Genomic DNA, 20,360 nt, shown 5'->3' with positions numbered 1-20,360 from the left:
ACTATTTGTCTCTTTGGGAATAGCTTTTTTAAACTCTTGCCTTCTATCTTAGAATTGATATTAAGGGTTGATCTAAGTAAGGCAGAAGAGCAGTAAGGGCTCTGCCTTGGGGGTTCAGTGACTCGCCTAGGGTCACCCAGCTTGGAAGTGTCTGAGGCCACATTGGAGCTCAGGACCTTATGCCTCTAGGCCTAGTGCTTTATCTAAGGAGCTACCTGACTGCTCCCTAGGAATAGCTTGTGATTTTATATGAATATTATTGTACTTTTTTTTCTTTAAAATATTTTTCCATGGTTACATGATTCATGATTCCCTTCCCCCTCCCAGAGCTGACAAGCAATTCCTCTGGGTTATCCATATATCATTGTTTAAAACCTATTTCCATGTTATTCATATTTGCAGTAGTGCGATCCTTTAACATCCAAACCCCAGTTCCATGCCTGTTGCACTATGTGATTGATCACGTTTTTCTTCTGCATTTCTGCTACCACGATTTTCTCTGGATGTGGAGAACTTCTTTCTCCCGAGTCCCTCAGGAGAAGTTATTTACATTCGATTGTACCACAGTTTATCCGTCTCAGTACAATGTTCTCCTGGTTCTGCTTGTACTTTTTAACTGCTAAATTCTTCAGGCTTTTTTCATTTTGCATTCATCTTGGCCTTCCTGCTGCTTTTGACTGTTGACCACTCCTTCTCTGGATCCTCTCTTCCTTTGACTTCCATGGCATTGCTTTCTCTTGGTTCTGTTCCTATGTGTTTGCTATCTTGTCAGTGCTTTGATTTGGGATCCTCACCCCCTTCCCACTAAGCATGAGTGTGTCCCTAAAACTCTGCCCTGAGCCTTCTTCTAGTCTTTTCTCTCTAGATGGTCTCCTCAGCATCTATGAGAACTGAATCCCTCTAGCCCTAATCTTGCTTCTGAACTATTCTCTCATTTTCCATTGTTTCCTGTCCCATATTCATGCCTTATCCAAACATCTCTTTCTGGTGAAAGCACTGCCGTCCGTCCAGCTGTCCAGGTTTGAAATTCTAGATTCATCCGTCTCTTCCCTTTCCCTCCTTGTCTTCACTGTCAGTCATTGTCAGGTGCCTGGTTGTATTTCACCATGCCTTCCCTTCCATTCATAGAGCTGCCACCCTAATTCAGGCCATTATCATTTCTCTGTAATAACTACCTCTAGCTATTCTCCTCCCATTTCAGTCCTTCTTCTGTCAGATACTGAATTCATTTTTACAAGATACACATTTGCTTGTTTAACTCTTCTATTTAAAAATCTTTAGTAGCTCTGGAGAACCCCTGGAATAAAATACAAATTGTTTATCCTTGCATCAAAAGCTCCTTCCATACTAGCTCTTGCCTTTCCAGACTTATTTTCTATTCTATCACTTCTCCCTATGATCAAGCCAAGCTGACCTGCTAGCCCTTTTCCAAAGAGCTTTTTCTACCTTCCATTTCTTGGATGCACCTGTCCTTCCTTTCCACTTCTTAGGACCCTTTGCTTCCTTCAAAGCCTGAACCGGCTACCACAGAAAGATTTTCCTCATTAGTCCTGTACTTGTTTTCCCCCAAAGAATTAAAATAATCTTTAATGTTTTTTTTAGCTAAGAAGAATATATTCTTGTGTTCAGTATAGACCTGATCTATTAGATTATTTTTTTAAAACAATTTTTTAATGGACAAAAATTGATATTTTTCTTTTACCCACTTATCATTCATTCCCTTCCCCCCCTGTGCTGAAGCCTTTTAAAACCAATTATACATAGTCAAGCAAAAAAAATCTCTAAATTGTTCATATCTAAAACATGTTTCATTCTGCAACCTGAGTCTTATTCCTTTGTTAGGAGGTGAGTAATGTGCTTTATCACTGGTCTTCTGGAATCAAGATTGGAGTGTATGAATCAGAATTCTTATAGCTTTCAGAGTTGTTTGTTTTAGAGTGCTTATTGTGATTATATAAATTGTTCTCTTGGTATGCTCACTTTACTCTGCATTAGTTCATACAGTTATTCCCCATTTTCTCTGAAACTATCCCTTGCATCATTTCTTACGACACATTTTATTTCTGTGCCATTATTTGTTCACTTATTCCCCTTTAGTTTCCAGTTTTCTGCTAATACAAAAAAAGGTGCTCTAAATTTCTTTGGTACATGAGGCCCTTTTCTTTTTCTTTGACTTCTTTGGGGTAAAGGTCTCTGGTTTGTCATATTAGATTAGTCCAATTCTTAGTGCTGTCATTTTTTCCACATCATTTCATATTTTCTTCTCTGTGCACACATTGTATCTCTCCATTACATTGTTAGCTCCTTGAGATCAAGGACTTTGATTTTTGTTTTCATATCCCCGGGGCTTAGGACAGTGCCAGGCACTTTAATATAGTATTTGTTATATTGAATTGAGTGAAAGAGAAACTTTTCAGCTATTTTTTTCTTGGAAAATACTTTTTTAAATGTCTTTTGATTTTTAAGGTTCACTTGTTAATAAGTTCAAAGAAATTAGTATCTTAGTATGTTAAGTTGTTCCTCTCTTTGGGCTCTCAATGTCTCATTGTTGGAAGGACAGTTGAATAGCAGAAAAATAGAAAAATAGTCTCTCTCCATCCCTCTTTTGGTTAAATGAATTAACATGTTTGTTTGAAATCTGTTAGAGGTGATTTTATGAGACATCAGACAAGAGTTTATTGCTGCATCTGAGGGTTATAAACACCAGGTGGACCACCTGTCCAACTTATTATCAAAGACAACTTAACAGCAGAGGGGTTCCATGAGACAGCATTAGTTGCCATATCATAATTTGAAAACTAAATCTAATCTGTAAAATGTCTTTTTCTTAAAATAATCCCCTTTGCAATATTCCTGAGAATATTCAGATTGTGTTATTTTAGAAGTGTAACCTGAAAAGAATTTAAGATTCATGCCCCAAAAGAAATCCTGCCCTTTAGGTTTTCAGTGCATTAGTGTACTCTACCTCATTGCCCTAAACATTGAAGTATGTAATGAGGTTCCAAAGCCACAAGAGAGGAAAGAAAGACCACATGGTTTTGTTGGAGTTTGTGTGATTTCAAAGAAATTACGCTTTACAAAGTTTAGAGTTGGGCTTACTTAGTAATCAAAGTACATTTATAATGACTTCTTGATAAAAATTCATACATTTATTTCAACATATTCTAGAATCTACATTTCACTTGATTTGGTAAATGACATTTTCCAAAATTGAATAAATTTCATATAACCAGCTATAAAATAAAAGGCTAAAAGCCACTTAGACCTGCTTAGCACGTTATGACATACCTAGAAAAATTTTGAATCTTAACAGTTGAGTAGCAGTTCTTATGCTATAATTATATCAGATTAAAGAGGTAGTGTGGGGATAGCTGGGTGGCTCAGTGGATTGAGAGTCAGGCTCAGAGATAGGAGGTCCTGGGTTCAAATGTGGTCTTGGACACTTCCTAACTGTGTGACCCTGGGCAAGTCAATTAACCCTCATTCCCTAGCCTTACCTGCTCTTCTGCTTCAGAGAACCTTAGAATACACAGTATTGATTCTAAAACAATATTCTGAATAATTCTAAAACTTACCTTCGTAAGGGTTTTTTAAAAAAAAGAGGTAGTGTGCAAAAAACATTGCAGTGTCCTTTTTGTAAGTTTGAGCTCTGGTTACCCAAAATTCATAAGAAACCATCTTCTTTTATTTAAATTCTTAATTTTCTCTGACAGGATGTTACAAAGATAACTCTCTATATAATATCATTTAAGGACCTGAGTTCATTCTTGATCTTCTTTGATCTTTAATGTATTCTCTATCTCCTGGCTATTGTGCCTATGCTGTAAGACTCAATATAACTATTAGATTATAAGCAGGGTTTCTTAAATATTCTTTTTAAAATTTTGGGTTCCAAATTCTCTCCGTCTCTCCAGCCTCTTCCCCTCTCACTGAGAAGGCAAATGATAGGATAAGCTTTCTGCATGTGAAGTCATGCAGAACAGATTTCTGTATTAGCCATGTTGAAAATAAAACAGCAAGAAGGTAAAGTGATCCTCTGTTTGGATCTGCACTCAGTTCAGCATTTCTCTCTGGAGGCGGATAGCATTTCAATCATGAGTCCTTTGGAATTGTTTTGGATCATTGTACTGATCCAAGTAGCGAAGACTTCCAAAGCTGACCATCATTACAGTATTGCACTTTCTGTATACAATATGCTTTGGTTCTGCCCACTTCAGTGTGTATCAGTTCATGTAAGTCTTCCCCCATCTTTCTGAAATCATCCTTCCCATCACTTCTTAGTGCAAGAGTACTCCATCACAGTCATATCCCACACAGCTTGTTCAGCTGTTCCCCAATTGTTGGACATCCTCTTCATTTCCAATTCTTTGCCATTACAAGAAGAGCTGCTATAAATGTTTTTGTTCTTCCTTTTTCATTGATCTTTTTGGGGTATAAACCTACAGTTTTATGGCTCTTTGGACATAGCTCTTAATTGTTCTCCAATTGTTGAATTAGTTCACAACTCCACCAGTAGGGCATTCGTGTCCCAGTTTGCCCACATTCCCTCTAGGAGCTGTCATTTTAAAAGCAGGTTATTTGTAGGCATGGTGGAAGGTCATGAAATAGATTATAGAACAGTGATGCTTCTGAATCTCTCCAAGGTTCCATAGTAGAATTGAGGAAGAAGTATGTGTGTGTACTCTTTTTATGTAAAATGATAGTTCTTATCTTTCCATATAGATATACTTTTGTATGGTCTCAATGGGATTTTTCAAAAATTCTTTTTAAGACAAACATTTGAGGCATAGGAAGTATGATTTTTTAAATCTTGTGTATATTTTTTTATCTAATATAAGAAAACTTCAAAAAAATGTTGTGTGTAATAGATACTCAGGTAGTTCTGACTCAATGTCTTCCAACATTGTAAAGTTTCCCATAGAGCACTTTGGTTGTCCACCTGTTAAACCTTGCTCTCACCAGGGGACCAGCTCATTTTCTCTTTAACTGGGATGACACATGGGTTGAAAAAAATGAGCCTTAAAGGAAATGATAATTCCTAAGTCAAGATTTTTGAATCTTGCATACGGACGGAAGGACAGAAATGTGGTAAAGTGGCATGTGTCGGGGCAGCTGGGTAGCTCAGTGGATTGAGAACCAGGCCTAAAGATGAGAAGCCCTGGGTTCAAATCTGGCCTCAGACACTTCCCAGATGCCTGACCCTCCCAAGTCACTTGACCCCCATTGCCTAGCCCTTACCACTCTTCTGCCTTGGAGCCAATACACAGTATTGACTCCAAGATGGAAGGTAAGGGTTTAAAAAAAAAAAAAAGTGGCCTATGTCCACATTCCTTGGAGATTGTTATCATCACTTCCTTTTTCCCTTCCTGAAAGGCTTCATTCTTAGGAACTGAAGGGTATTACTTTTTTCACTGCCCTCTTCTCCCTTGTCCCTTAAAGAAGTTAACACAAGTTATAGTAACAAGAGACTTTTAGATTTTGATTGTTCCATCAAAGGGATCTTAACCTGAATATGTAAAATTGAGTTATAGTTGTGTAAAGTGCTTTGGCCTCTTTATGGGGCTGTTATTCTAATCTTATAGCCAAATGTGATACTGTGGCTATTATTAAAGTAATTATCTTTGAAGTTATCTAGGTTTCTTCCCCCAAGGACTTGTAAATTGATATGTCAGATGTTTTGTTGATGATCTGATTTCTGGAAGATGGCTTTGAGTAGTTCATTTCAGTCTAAGAATCTTGGCTTATTCTTATTGTTTGTTCTAATGGCACATAAAATTTAAGTTTATAGTCATTGTACTTCCTATCGAGAATGCCCTTTTTATCTCTTGTGAACTTAGTGTTTTGAGATGGAATCATCAGTCAATTCTGAAAGAAAACCTGTAGCTGTAGCACTTGAGGAGTGGGAGAGGGCTCCCCATTTAAGGGTATGGGTTGGCATACTAATTAATTGTCTGTGTCTTTTGGAGAATTAATAATAAGTAGGTGATTATCACTGCCATATTTTTAGGAGTCTGAAGGAGATTATAGAGTGAATTGTTTGCTGTGAAGATAGGGTAGATTTTGGATCTCTAGGAGAGCCCTCTCCAACTTGTGATTGCTCTGGATCTCCACTTTGCTCCTGTGAATGAGCTTCCCTGTTTTTCCATATTCATGATCAGACTGTCATTGGATAATAATACTTTATCATTTCACCATGTACATGAAAGTTGTTGATTTGCAGGAGAGCTTTTAAGGTAGCATCTGCTTCTACTGAATCAAATCCTTTTTATGGACAAGAAACAATCAACACAATATGATCTTGTAGAAAACTCCTTTCAGTTGATTGTATGATGATAAAGAGGTAACCTGTGGAATCTTGCTTGTTCTTTTTCTCTTTTATCAATTTAAATACTTAGAGATAAATTTTTCCATTATTATTGTTTTGCCTGCATTCCACAAATTTAATTTTGGTATGCTGTCTCATTGCCATCATTATCTTTAATGAATTTTTTGATTGTTTCTTTAATTTTCTTACCTATGCATTCTTTAGGATTCTTATTTAGTTTCCAGTTAATTTTTTTAATCTCCCATTTTTAATTTATTTTTCAAAGACCCTTTACTGAATGGTGATGATGAATCTGGGTGATGGGCAACAGAGGTGCCAGATGGCACCTATTTCTGTACTGTGTGCTAGTTTAGGTTTCCCCTGGGGTCTCTTTCTGTCCATCCTTGGATGCTAGGATGCTCCCTACTTCAGCTTCTGGCTACTCCTGGACCTTTTCTGTCCAGGCTCCCCAGACCTCTTTCTCTGAATCCCTAAGCTTCCTTGGACTAGAAAAATAACTCACTGTGACTTTTTCTTAGTTTTCCTGATGAAAATTTGGTTTGGCACATTTTCTAGATTGTAAAGGAGGTGTGCTATGCATGCTGGTCAGAAAAACTTTCTGCCACTTTGACTCTGCCTCTGTATTAGGCCTTTTTAGGAGTCACATTTATGTTTCAGTTCTTACTTTTAATAGGTATTCCTCTAACTTGTTGGCTACAAATTGATTGCATTTTCATATATAAGTATTTTGGACAGAGTTTCTCATACAAATAATATTTGTGGATATTAAACTTAAAATTTGTGAGAGGCATTGCTGTGTATTGAGACAGATCCAGGGGCAGTGAGGTGGCTCAGGGGATCGAGTGCCAGGCCTGCAAATGGGATGTTAGATCTGGCCTCAGCTACATCCTTGTTGCTTAACCCTGGACAAGTCACTTCACCACAGTGGCTCAGCCCATACCACTCTTGTGCCTTAGGATCAGTGCTTAGTATGGCTCTTAGACAGAAAGCATAGGCTTAAAAATAAGTAAATAAATAATAACTCTGTGTGTAAGAATGCATTTTTGGAGGGAAGAGTGGAGGAACTAGACTAGCTAGACTCTAAGATCTAGAAAAAGCTTGTGTCAAAAGTCTGTATCATAGGCCAAGGTGGAAAGCTTTGAAGTCTGTAAAAGCAAAAAAGTTATATTTTCAAAAATATGATGGGAGGAATGACTCTCCTTTGAGAAAAGATAATTATCCCAGTTTGATTAGAGAAGGACTATTTTGAATATTTTCTCTTTTCTGGGTTTACTGAGCTGTGTGAAGAAGAAAATCTCATTTCTTACCCTTGGGCAAAGAAAAAGAAGGGAATGATTTGGGCAATTAAATGGCTTTTTACTGATTAGGCAGTTGACATTTCTCAAGAAAAGATGAAAAAAAAGGTGAATTTCTTAAGTGCTGAAACAGTCTTCCTTTTTAAATTTGTATCCCCAGCAAACAGTACTCAGGGTGCTTCAATAAATACTTGTTGATAGATAAATTGAGTGACTGAGAAAAACCATCTCATAGGATCTTTGGTGCCAAGACTAGGAGAGTGGTAAGAGCTGGGCAATGGGGGTTAAGTGACTTGCTCAAGGTCACACAGTTCAGAAGTGTCTGAGGCCAGATGCCAGATTTGAATCTAGGACCTCCCTTTTCCAGACCTGGCTCTTGATCTTCTGAGCCACCATGCTGTCCCTCTCCAACAAACTTAACATTAAAAAAAAGGTGAATGTGATATCTTTTTCTTTTAGATATAGGAGGTAAAAGCAGTTTGACTAAGCAATTCAAAACAATTGAAGATCAGTGAGAAGCTATTTAATTGCATTCTCTTTTTATATATGGCCTGGAGTCAGGAAGACTTATCTTCCCGAGTTCAAATCTGGCCTCAGACACTTAATAAGTATGACTCTGGGCAAGTCACTTGCCTCTGCTTGCTTCAGTTTCCTCATCTGCCAAATGAGCTGGAGAAGGAAATGGTGAACTACTCCAGGATATCTGCCAAGAAACCCAAATGGGTCAAAGAATTGGACACCATCAATACAACTGAACACAAAATATAAGAAATAAGGTCCAATATGACTTCTGCAATAAATCTAGACATGAGGGGAGCAGTTGTTTTTTTGTTTTGCTTTTGTGACTCTAGCGAATGCTTTGGTACAGGTAGCGAATGAGTCACTTGAGGCTTTGCTGTTAGATATGGGTTTTCTGTGTTTTTCTCAAGTTTTAGATGTTTTTAGTTGTCATCTTCATCCCATTTTGAGAAGTTCCTTTTCTGTAGCTCTGGCTTGCTAACACATGGGTAGGTGGTAGAAATTAATTCTCTTAGTAGAGGGAATGGAAATAACATTTTTTGCTCTTGCTACTAACTTTTAAAAAAAGAGACATACCATGTGCATTGTTTTTCTCATTTTTTTTTTGGAAATACAACCATTTATTAGAACCAATACGAGACTCTTAAAAGAGGAAGAAAAAGGAGAAAGAGGATACAAGAGGAGAGAAGGTCTCTTTTGGACATCATTTGTAGAAACACGCAAATGCCTGATTTTAAACATTTACACTTATTTTGTTTTGTTTTGTTTGTTTGTGTTTTAGACCCTTACCTTCTCTCTTTTTAAAAAAATTTTAAACATTATTTTATTTGGTCATTTTCAAACATTATTCATTAGAAACAAAGATCATTTTCTTTTTCTCCCGCCCCCCCTCCACCACCCCTCCCAATGGCAATGCCTGATTCCTCTGGGTATCACATGTCCTCAATCTGAACTATTTTCCATGTTGTTGGTATTTTCATTAAGGTGTTCATTTAGAGTCTCTCCTCAATCATATCCCCTCCACCCCTGTAGTCAAGCTGTTGCCTTTCCTCGGTGTTTTTACTCCCCCCGTTTGTCCTCTGCTTGAGGGTAGTGTTTTTATTTTCTCCTTGATTCCAGCGGATTGTTCAGGGACATTGCATTGCCCCTAATGGAGAAGTCCATTACGTTCGATTGTACCACAATGTATCAGTCTCTGTGTACAGTGTTCTCTTGGTTCTGCTCCTTTCACTCTGAATCACTTCCTGGAGGTTGTTCCGGTCTCCATGGAATTCCTCCACTTTATTCCTTTTAGCACAATGGTATTCCATCACCCACATGTACCACAATTTGCTCAGCCATTCTCCAATTGAAGGGCAGCCCCTCATTTTCCAGTTTTTGGTCACCACAAAGAGTGCAGCTATGAAGATTCTTGTACAAGTCTTTTTCCTTATTATCTCTTTGGGGTACAAACCCAGCAGTGCTATGGCTGGATCAAAGGGCAGACAGTCTTTTATTGCCCTTTGGGCATAGTTCCAAATTGCCCTCCAGAATGGCTGGATCAATTCACAACTCCATCAGCAATGGATTAGTGTCCCCACTTTGCCACATCCCCTCCAGCATTCATTACTTTCCATAGCTGTCATGTTAGCCAATCTGCTAGGTGTGAGGTGATACCTCAGAGTTGTTTTGATTTGCATCTCTCTGATTATAAGAGATGTAGAACACTTCTTCATGTGCTTATTAATAGTTTTGATTTCTTTATCTGAGAACTGCCTATCCATGTCCCTTGCCCATTTATCAATTGGAGAATGGCTTGATTTTTTGTACAATTGATTTAGCTCTTTATAATTTTGAGTAATTAGACCTTTGTCAGAGGTTTTTGTTATGAAGATTGTTTCCCAATTTGTTTCTTCCCTTCTAATTTTGGTTACATTGGTTTTGTTTGTACAAAACCTTTTTTAATTTGATGTAATCAAAATTGTTTATTTTACATTTTGTGACTCTGTGTCTTGCTTGGTTTTAAAATCTTTCCCTTCCCAAAGGTCTGACATGTATGCTATTCTGTGTTTGCCTAATTTGCTTATCGTTTCCTTCTTTATGTTCAAGTCATTCACCCATTCTGAGTTTATCTTGGTGTAGGTTGTGAGGTGTTGATCCAAACCTAATCTTTCTCATATATTCCACTGATCCTCCTTTCTGTGTCTTAGCCAGTACCAAATTGTTTTGATGACCACTGCTTTATAATAGAGTTTGAAATCTGGGACTGCAAGGCCACCTTCCTTTATGTTTTTTTTTTTTCATTATTTCCCTGGATATCCTTGATCCTTTGTTCTTCCAACTGAACTTTGTTATGGTTTTTTCTAATTCAGTAAAAAAAATTTTTTGGAAGTTCAATGGGTATAGCACTAAATAGATAGATAAGTTTGGGTAGGATGTTCATTTTTATTATATTGGCTCATCCTACCCATGAGCAGTAAATGTTTTTTCTAATTGCTCAAGTCTAGTTTTAGTTGTGTGGAGAGTGTTTTGTAGTTGTGTTCATATAGTTCCTGTGTTTGTCTCAGGAGATAGATTCCTAGGTATTTTATTTTGTCTAAGGTGATTTTGAATGGGATTTCTCTTTCTAGTTTTTGATGCTGAGCTGTGTTGGAAATATATAGAAATGCTGATGACTTATGCAGGTTTATTTTGTATCCTGCAACTTTGCTAAAGTTGTTGATTATTTCAACTAGCTTTTTGGTTGAATCTCTAGGATTCTTTAAGTAGACCATCATGTCATCTGCAAAGAGTGATAACTTGGTCTCCTTCTTGCCTATTTTGATGCCTTCAATTTCTTTTTCTTCTCTAATTGCTACTGCTAGTGTTTCTAGTACAATGTCAAATGGTAGAGGTGATAATGGGCATCCTTGTTTCACTCTTTGATCCTATTGGGAATGCATCTAGTTTATCCCCATTGCAGATGCTGTTAACTGATGGTTTTAGATAGATACTGTTTATTTTTAGGAAAGACCCTTCTATTCCTATGCTTTCTAGTGTTTTTAATAGGAATGGGTGTTGTATTTTATTAAAGGCTTTTTCTGCATCTTTTGAGATAATCATGTGATTTTTGTTGGTTTGCTTGTTGATATGGTCAATTATGTGGATGGTTTTCCTAATATTGAACCAGCCCTGCATCCCTGGTATAAATCCTATTTGATCATAGTGAATGATCCTCCTGATCCCTTACCTTCTCTTGGAATCAATACTGTGTATTGGTTTCAAGGCCCAAGAGCAGTAAGTGCTAGGGAATGGAGGTCAAGTGACTGGTCCAGGATCAGCTAGGAAGTGTCTGAGGCCAAATTTGAACCTAGGACCTCCCATTTCTGATCCACTGAGCCACCCTGCTGCCTCCTAAACATTTACACTTAAATGTTCTAATTTGCATAATTTTTCCTCAAACAAAACGACAAACAAACTAGCACCAGGTGAGACTGGGCTCATATCAAACCCAGGTAGTACACTAAAACTCTCCCACAAAACTTCTTGGCCCAGCCCAGCTCCCAGGCTGGTGCCAGGATCAAAGTTCTCCTTCCTGGCCGGGGTGGTGGAAAGTTTGCCATCACCCACACTTCCCAGGAGTAGTGCCTGGCATGTCTGATGTAGGGGGAAGAAGAAGGAGAAAAGGCCCTGGAGCACAAAAGGGACAAGCAGCAAGGGGCCCACCTAGGTTACAGATCGAGGGCTGAGGGCATGAGAGGGGAAAAAAGGTCATATTGGGACAAGGACTGGATATAAACCTCCTGAAATCGAAAAAGAAGTGAGGCCGTAAGACCCCATTTGGGAAAAGAAAATGGACTTAGAGAAGGCATTCCAAACTGAACCATTAAAATCTGTCGGGTCCAGGTTGTAAACCCAGAGGAAGAGATCATAGCTAGAGAATGGAGGGTTTTGTCTGAATTAGGGAGCATGAACAGTCCTCTGAAAGTGTGACGGCATGGAGGAAACAGAAAGGAGAAAGAAGAGAGACAATGGTAGGGATGTTGCTGTCCTAAGATCAGATCAGCTGGAAATGCTAGCATTCTCTTTTAACATATTTTGTACAATGTAGATATTCTATAGAATATTCTATATTCTCTGAAATTAGAAGGAATTTTTTAAAGTATTCAAGCAATTTAACATAAACTGTTTCATTGCCTCTAGAAAAAGATTAAAATGATATGGCTTTCTGATACATTATGGGATTCTCTTAATTAAATTAAATCCTAAAAATCTAGTATGATCCAGCAAAGGACACTGAGGAGAGATCAGGGGGTAGCAGATAGGTAGAGAGTGGCATCTAGAAAACCTAGAGGAGAATACACAGGAGATTGGCTATCTCCTCTGCTTCTGTGCTGGCTCTCTCCAAGCCTGGAATTCCCCTCCTCTTCCCTCATTTCCACCTCTTACTTTCCTTGGCTTCCTTGAAGTCACAATTCAAATCCTGCTTTCAGGAGGTCTTTTCCAGTCTCCACAGCTAATTTTTCCCTCTGAGATATGTCCCATTTATTCTCTCTCTGCCTCATATAGACCTTGTTATTTATGTCTTGTCTATCTACCCCATTAGAATGTGAGTTTCTTGAGGGCAGAGATCATTTTTATCTTCCCTTGTATCGGGCCTTAATATAATTCCTGGCACATAATAAGTGCTTGATAAATCCTTTTTCATTGACTGAGATTACCCTCTTACTCTGCTCTCAGCCCAGCTCTTAACATTAATACCACACTGTGAAATATTGTCAACCCTCTCATTTCTCCCTCCCTTCATTATTACCAAAGTAGATGACCCTGGATATAGAGAATTATTTTGCTTTCAGTTAATACTCTGACTAGCTTTGCCGAAATGCTCCCCCCCATCCCCCCAGTTTTTTTTTTTTTTTTAATATATGGGATAGTCATCTGGGAAGTGGAGGAATATATTTAGAAAGTAATTAGCTGGAAAAACCAAAAGCACCAATAAAAATGAGATAAAAATTTTAAAATTATGCCACAAAAATAAAAGCTTATTAAGAATATTCTCTTTGAGCGCTGAAAGTGACATCACTGTTGAGCATTTTATAACAAATTATCTTTGTTCTCTTCTTTCTTTGTAAGGGTGGTGGCACAAAGCCAGATAGCGATCATTTGTTCCTGCTAATATTGGTCCATTTGAATAACTGCTAGAATTTTATACAAGAGAGTCTGTGTTGAGTAAAGCAAAGCCTTTTCTTGTGGCTCTGAGTAGAAATGTTTCCTTCTCATATTCACTGTCACTTCCTTTCAGAAAGTTTGAATTATTTTACAGACATTTTGTATCTGATTTATCTTTGTAATATTGCCCTTAGCAGATAGGGTGGAACAGGTAGTCCCATTTTCCAGATGAAGAATCCAAAGTAGAAGGATGCTACATGGTATTGTCAGTAGTATTTGCATTCAGCTCATGAAGCTACATAAAGCTTCTCATATCTCTTGGAGAAGTCAGATGGTGACTGAGCAGGGTCTGTACCAGGAATCCAGGGCCCTGACTTCTGGTCTTGTTCTTTCAATTAACTGGTTTGTAATATTCTTGTTGAGAGTTTATTTAGTCCCTCTGTGACTTATTTTTCTCTCTGCATATTTTAGGCAGCAATCCATATAAAGATGTTGTAGGATATAAGAATGGAATCTGGTCATGTTTCCCCAGCAGATTTTAGAAATAACTCCATGAAGAATAAATAACGTGAAAACAATCTGAACTCTTTGTGTGGTGGTACGGAAATTAATAACTCATTAGTTCTTTCATTTTATCTTAATCATGAGACAATTTTCACAATGTCACATGATTCTGTTGGTGATTAGGGGCGTAATTAATGCTTGGTGACTTGAAATCAATGTGTCTTGTTTGTAAAGAACCTAATGTTAATATTTAAATAGTTGGCATAGGAACAGCCATAAAAAAATTTTCTTCAAAGTTTTTTTCTTCACAAATTTGAAAACTAGTATTAGAAACACTTTTATCAATGGCTTTATTTTAGAAATGGGTAGAGGTTTGGAGATGACCTCTTAAATATTATGACAGTAAGAAAAGATAACCTTTTAGCAATTTAGGCACTGTTAACTTGAGTTGCAGTCCCCTGTGGAATCTAGATAGGTCTCAGAGGGTCCATAAGTTTGAATGAAAAAAATACATTTTTATTATTGATATTTGTAATCTTACGCATTTTATGTTATATATTTAAGCATATCATTTTTAAAAATGGTTTGTAGGCTTCATTGGACTGCCCAACTGGTCTATGGTACAAAAAAGGTTAAGAACTCTTGTTTTCTTGTATTTTCTTTTTAATGAAGATCTTTTGACAGAATAACTTTACCTATTGACGTTCATATAAAGTCTTTATTGAAGATTGTTGAAATTTCTAAAAGCTAAATTAGAATAATGTGATTCAGATTTTTTCTTTACTGAAGTTGTAAAACGTGACATTTGACAAATCAAGATGTTTTAATGGTGAGAACACTATTTTTCTTTAACGTTCTATTTTTGAAAATTTCTTTTTTTTCTTTATAGTTACTTTTTCTGACGAAGAGAAATATCAACTGCTAAAATTCAAAAATAAATCTTATCTGCTGGATAAAAGAGCTCAATATCATGTGTACTATGGTTTGATTGACATTCTTTTGGCTTACTGCTATGAAATACGGGTTACTGAAGGAGAGAATAACGTAAGTATGTTTTTATTTCTGTCGCTCAACTATTTAAATATGATTCTTTGCAAATAACCCCATGCAATGTGAACCCCGTGGGCTTTGTTAGCCATCCGGACTTGATTAGGGATAGGACGTAAAGGCGTTAGCAGGAGGGTGTCAGGAACCTTCTGGTTTAGCTCTTCCTCTTTGTCAGAAATGGCAGCCAAACTGGAACCAGAGAGTGCCCGGCCCTAGAGAAGCAGCCTCACAGGGCTGACCTGGTGGTTGGGCAGTTGGGGAACTCTCATTGTTCTCTGCTCTGCCCCCAGAGAATTGGGCAGAAGTTTGCAAAAAGCCAGTCTAGGCTTGACTGTGGAGAAACTTCCTCATGGTTGGAGCTAAAGAGATGTGGCTGCACATGCCACCAGACGCGTCAGAAGGATCTCACAGATGTTAGGAGAAGGCAGTTTGTTTTTTAAAAGGACTCCTTACTCAAAGACCTTGCATAGGCTGCACGATTACTTCCTGGCATGTTGCAGAGCGGGTGATGTTTAAGGAGAAGTTGCTTCTCCCCTTGAGGCTCTTTGATTCTATATGCCCCATCTTAGGCCTCAGTTCCCTTCCCTCAAAGTGTTCCAGATCAGATTAGGTCCTAGCCTATTCACCTTGTTATGTAAAAGACAAACCATCACCCACTATTTTTGGAAATTAAGATTTTGAAATATATTGGGTTGTTTCAGGCAGGCCTCACACAGAAACTAAGTTAGTAGCAGTTGTAACAGGAGCTAAACTTTATATAAAGCCTTTAGTTTTGAGAATGCTTTCTATTATGTTGCCTCATTTGGTACATAGAAAAATTCTGAATATGTGGTAATATTATCTTCATTTTATAGAACTAGAAATTGAGGTTCAAAGAAGTGACTTTCCTAGAGTCACTTATTAATGTCAGAGGCAGAATTTGAAACCAGGTAAAAAACCTGAATGGTCACATTTATGTAATCCATTGAAAAATCCTGGGGGAATCAAAAAGTGTATAGTTATTGTTTTTCTTACTTGAATATATTAGTAGAGCTTGAGTTTGATATGTCAATTTTTATCATCATATTGAAAGGATTTCTATTTTACAGTAGTAAAGATCTTTTTTTCAGATTTCTTTATTTTTTCCCTGTACTGAACAAGATTTATATGTCAAAATGCTTTCCTAGAATAGCATGACTTAAAAGTACTTTATTTATTAAAGACACTACAGTTGGTCTCATAAATTTGTGAATAGCAAAAATATTTTACCTTTTAAAAATTCATGCTGCGATTTTTGTTGGGGAAAAAATGACAGGCTAGGATTTTGCATACCTTATTTGGCTACCATTTTGAATTTGAAGTTTGCATGTTTGAAGGCATGAAAATATAACTGAGATTTATAGAATCTACTGATACTCTCAACTCTTGGCTACAGAAAACTCTTTAAAATTAGAAACAACACCTTAAAAAATGATAATAGCTGACAATAGCTGTGATAGTTTCTTTGGTGAGAGATGTTGCTTTTGCAGGCACCAGTAACTTCAGAAGAACAAAGACTGAGTAAGCACTTTGTTTTTACTGTCTTAGTTCTTCTAATGTTTTGTTATACTTAATAATAGAAACATTTTATTGTTCCTCCAACTTTTCCATAAACCAAGTAGAAATTTGGTTCCTGGCAGTATACCCCATTCCTCAATTTATTGAAGCAATTAGTGCATAAAGAACATTTAATTGATTAGGTAAAGTGTGTTTAATCTAGGTTTAAAATACTTTTGTTATACTGTTTTTGCCAGTTGGCATTAAATAATGAAAAATAAATGTCTGTGTCTTTTTAAAAGTGGAAATAGAGGGGGCAACTGAGTGGCTTATTGGATTGAGAGCTAGGCCTAGAGATGGGAAGTCCTGGATTCAAATCTGGCCTCAGACACTTCCCAGCTGTGTGACTCTGGGCAAGTTACTTAACCCCCATTGCCTAGTCCTTACCACTGTTATGAGAGGGTTAAAAGGAAGGGTTAAACAAGCTATATATAGAAAATAAAAGTTTATTTAACTAAAAGGAAGAGGGAAAGGAAGGGAATCAGAACCTTACTTCTAACCCCACCACAGATATTAAAACCCTAAACTTCCTAAAATTATCCTAAACTAAATAATTAAAAGGGTAATTAAAGTTAGAGAGAGATTTGTAGGGGCACAGACACCAGGGCCCAAAGAAATCTCACATCTAAGAGTCCTTCTTTGCTCCAGACAGCAGTCCCAGAGAAATATCACCAGCACCAGCAGAAATCCACTTTCTCTGTAGCCTCAGCAGTAGGAACAGGAAGAAATATCAAGACAGCCAGAGGAAAGGAACCAACACCACACAGTACCACACATACCACAATACACAGTATTGATTCTAAGGCGGAAGATAAGGATAAAAAAAAAAGGAAATGGAAACATGACATAATGCATTTAATTAAAAGCCAGATACTTATTTAGAATTATTAATAAACAGTAATTCTAACTAACCTCAGAAAAATTAACCTTGTAAAGGGTTGGTCATGATGCTTGATTGGGCAGTAATTCTGAAGTTACTGATAGTTGTAGTAATGAACCATTGAAAATTTCCTTTTTGTCAACATTGTCTTAATACCAAGGGAGCTGTAAGATCTAAACCTCCTCTAAACTGCTCTAAACCTCCATTCCAGAGTAAATCTTAAATTAATAATAAGATCTTCTTATTGTGAAGCTTCTGGTATGAAGTAGTTACTAGGAATTTATTCCATTATAATAATTGGGCATAGTATATAGAATAAAAAATGTAATGAAATCTCAATATCTTTGAAGAGTTGAAGAGATTTCTTTGTTACAATAAAATTTTTCTTTACAAATGGAAATTAAAAGTGATAATAAAGTGTTTTTTTTCCAAAAATTAATCATTCAGTTATTTGTCAATCAGTGAATGGATATATTGTTGTTTCATGGATAACCCATAACTATATTTTCATTCTGTAGTCATGAGTACTTGTTAATCCTTAAATTCTCCAAAAAGTATATTACTGTGACTCAGTTACAGCTTTAGAAACTCAACTACTGTCATCCATTTCAATATGCATTTGTTTTATTTTTAAATGATTTTATTTAAGATGAACACAGTTTTTTTCCTTTACTGAATAAAGGTTGAATCTCCATGGAATATCAGAAAACTAAGTGGAACATTGTGCTGGTTTGAGGTAAGATTTTCTAACTCTTAAAAGCTAATGTTTCTACATAAATTGATTAGAAATTGTTTCATTCTTCTTAGAGAATAAAACCAATTCTTTATTTTTTTTAAATGGAAATTGTGTTTTGTAAGTTCTATTAATATGTTTGTGCCACATTTTGGTACCAGTAATTCAACAACTTAAATGTTATTGTAGTGATCTTTTATGAGAAGAGATTAGTTCAGTTACCAGCATCTCATAAGTTAGGGAGTCTGAAGAAGTAAGAAACAGTGCAAGTGATGGGAACCAGGTAGAATTATTTGATAGATGAGTTGTGAGAAAGATCGAGAACATTAGTGGAGAGGAATAGGGGACAAAGAGTCCTGATGGTGGGATAAAGGATCTATGTGATGGTCCAGAGATGAGAGAGCAAAGGAAAATATACAAACACAAGAGAGAAATCTGTTTATATGTCTGGAGTAGAAGGTGTAGACTGTCATAATTCTAACATCTTAGAATAGTGTTTTAATGCTTTCTAAAGCACTTTTTCATTATTTAAAGAGATATGGACAATTAGGTATATAGGAGTAGTGGGGTTATTTAAGGTCTACTGTGAGAAGCTTAAAAAAGCAGAGTTCCAAATTCCCTTCTGCCCTTTCCCAACCCTCAAGAAGGCAAGCAATATGATACTGATTATACATTTGAAATCGTGCAAAACATTTCCATATTAGTCTTGTTGCAAAAGAAAATATACATATAAAAATCTCAAGTAAAAGAAAAATTTTAACGTGTACTTCAATTTATAATCAGAGTTCACCAATTCACCAATAATATTTTTCACCAGGTGTCCTTTGGAATGGCCTTGAATAATTGTTGTGATCAGAGTAGCCAAGTCTTTCACATTTGGTCATTTTTACAATATTGCTACTGCTGTGTACAGTGTTATCCTGGTTCTTCTGCACCTGTTTCAATTCTTGGAGTTTTTAATTAGTCTTGTAATTATACTGTCCATTTTATACATTGCTTATAAAAATCCATTTTTAAAAAGAAATGAACAATTTATATAACTTTAATCAGTGCTACCTTCATGCAATTTCTAGTAGGTTTTAAATTAGTAATCAGTATATGACCCATATTTCAAAAGTCAGCAATACAGTATTTTATCTTTAAAAAGAAGTGTGCATTATATTATGACTCATTTACCTTACCATTAAAATAAATTATGAGTTTTCATTGCTTATCCAGGCTGACAGAAAATATAATTTATAAAGAAGAGATGTATCTCCATCTGCAATATCCAGAACTTTTGAAAGGAAGAAATATAAAACAGGTCATTTTAAAAAATCTCATATATCTATGTGTTCTGGAATGCCATATGTTTTAAATTTAGTTATATTATTTTTAAAGGCTATTTATAACCAAAATATACAATGAAAAGAGAAGATCTAATATACTGATCTAATAAAAGGAATAATAAAGATAACAAGTTCATAATTTATGGTAAAGAGTTAAAATATTCTCATTTCAAGCCTGCTAGTATTTTCTGTGTACTTGGTTTGGTGGTAATACTCATGTTTTGGGGTTCTTTTATTGAAAATTATATAATGCTTAAGGGTTTTTCTTCATGTAATATTTTCTGGAAATTAATAGCTTTCAATGACCATTAACAGAGTTGGAATAATGTTCATGAAATCCTGGTTTCTTTTGGAAGAAGAGTTTTATGTTATCCACTTTATCGACATTTCAAGCTGGTGACAAAAGCTCATATCGACACAGTAAAGATATTGCATTTAGGTAAGATACATTTTCCTGCATCCTAAATTGGGAGAAATTCCCCCATCTTCCAATAAACTGGGAGAATTCTCTATCTATCTATAATCCTTGAGAAGTCTGGGGGGTGGGGGGGTGGGGCTGGTGTTTATGGCCCACTCTCCTTTATCCACTGTAGCTGAGAAGAAGCAGTTGTGGGAGCAACACTCTCTCATGCTTGGATAGCTCTTGACTTTTATTGTCATTTTTATGCTGGTTGATGTCTTCTTTGGCTCATCCATCTCTGTTCTGGGTGGTGTCAGGGGCCTCTGTGACCTTACCTTGGCTCCCGGATTCCTACCCTGACTGCCACCTCCCGGAATTAGGCTGCTTGAGATCTTTGAGGGTTAGCCCATGGGGTCTCCACAGCTCTCGGTGGAGTCTCGCTGCCTCCAATTCTTCAAGTGTAGGAACTGTCCTGGTCGAGGCTGTGGCCCAGGCTTCCAGGGCCCCTTTCTGGGCTCCCCAGCCACTCTGAAGTTTCCGTTGGGGGTTGGGGCTGCGGAAGGCCTCATTGTCACTTCCTCTGGCCTTTCCTGGGAGGCTGTAGCCTTGTTGGTGGGGGACTCCCTT

General features: G+C 36.8%; 1 protein-coding gene across 5 annotated transcripts in view; it reads left to right on the top strand.

The window, feature by feature from the left end:
* The window catches only part of SHQ1 (SHQ1, H/ACA ribonucleoprotein assembly factor), an 87,005-nt gene that overhangs the window by 21,515 nt on the left and 45,130 nt on the right, over nucleotides 1–20,360 (top strand). For all 5 annotated transcript variants that reach the window (XM_001373278.4, XM_007500094.3, XM_056804430.1 and 2 more), the window contains exons 7-9: nucleotides 14,660–14,814; nucleotides 17,955–18,008; nucleotides 19,649–19,772. In XM_001373278.4, coding sequence (XP_001373315.1) covers nucleotides 14,660–14,814; nucleotides 17,955–18,008; nucleotides 19,649–19,772 — 333 coding nt within the window. The remainder of the gene's footprint in view (nucleotides 1–14,659; nucleotides 14,815–17,954; nucleotides 18,009–19,648; nucleotides 19,773–20,360) is intronic.

The sequence above is a fragment of the Monodelphis domestica genome, chromosome 7 (genome assembly GCF_027887165.1).
Source record: "Monodelphis domestica isolate mMonDom1 chromosome 7, mMonDom1.pri, whole genome shotgun sequence".
In the NCBI taxonomy this organism is placed as follows: Eukaryota; Metazoa; Chordata; class Mammalia; order Didelphimorphia; family Didelphidae; genus Monodelphis; species Monodelphis domestica.
This window is presented reverse-complemented; position numbering and strand designations above follow the sequence as displayed.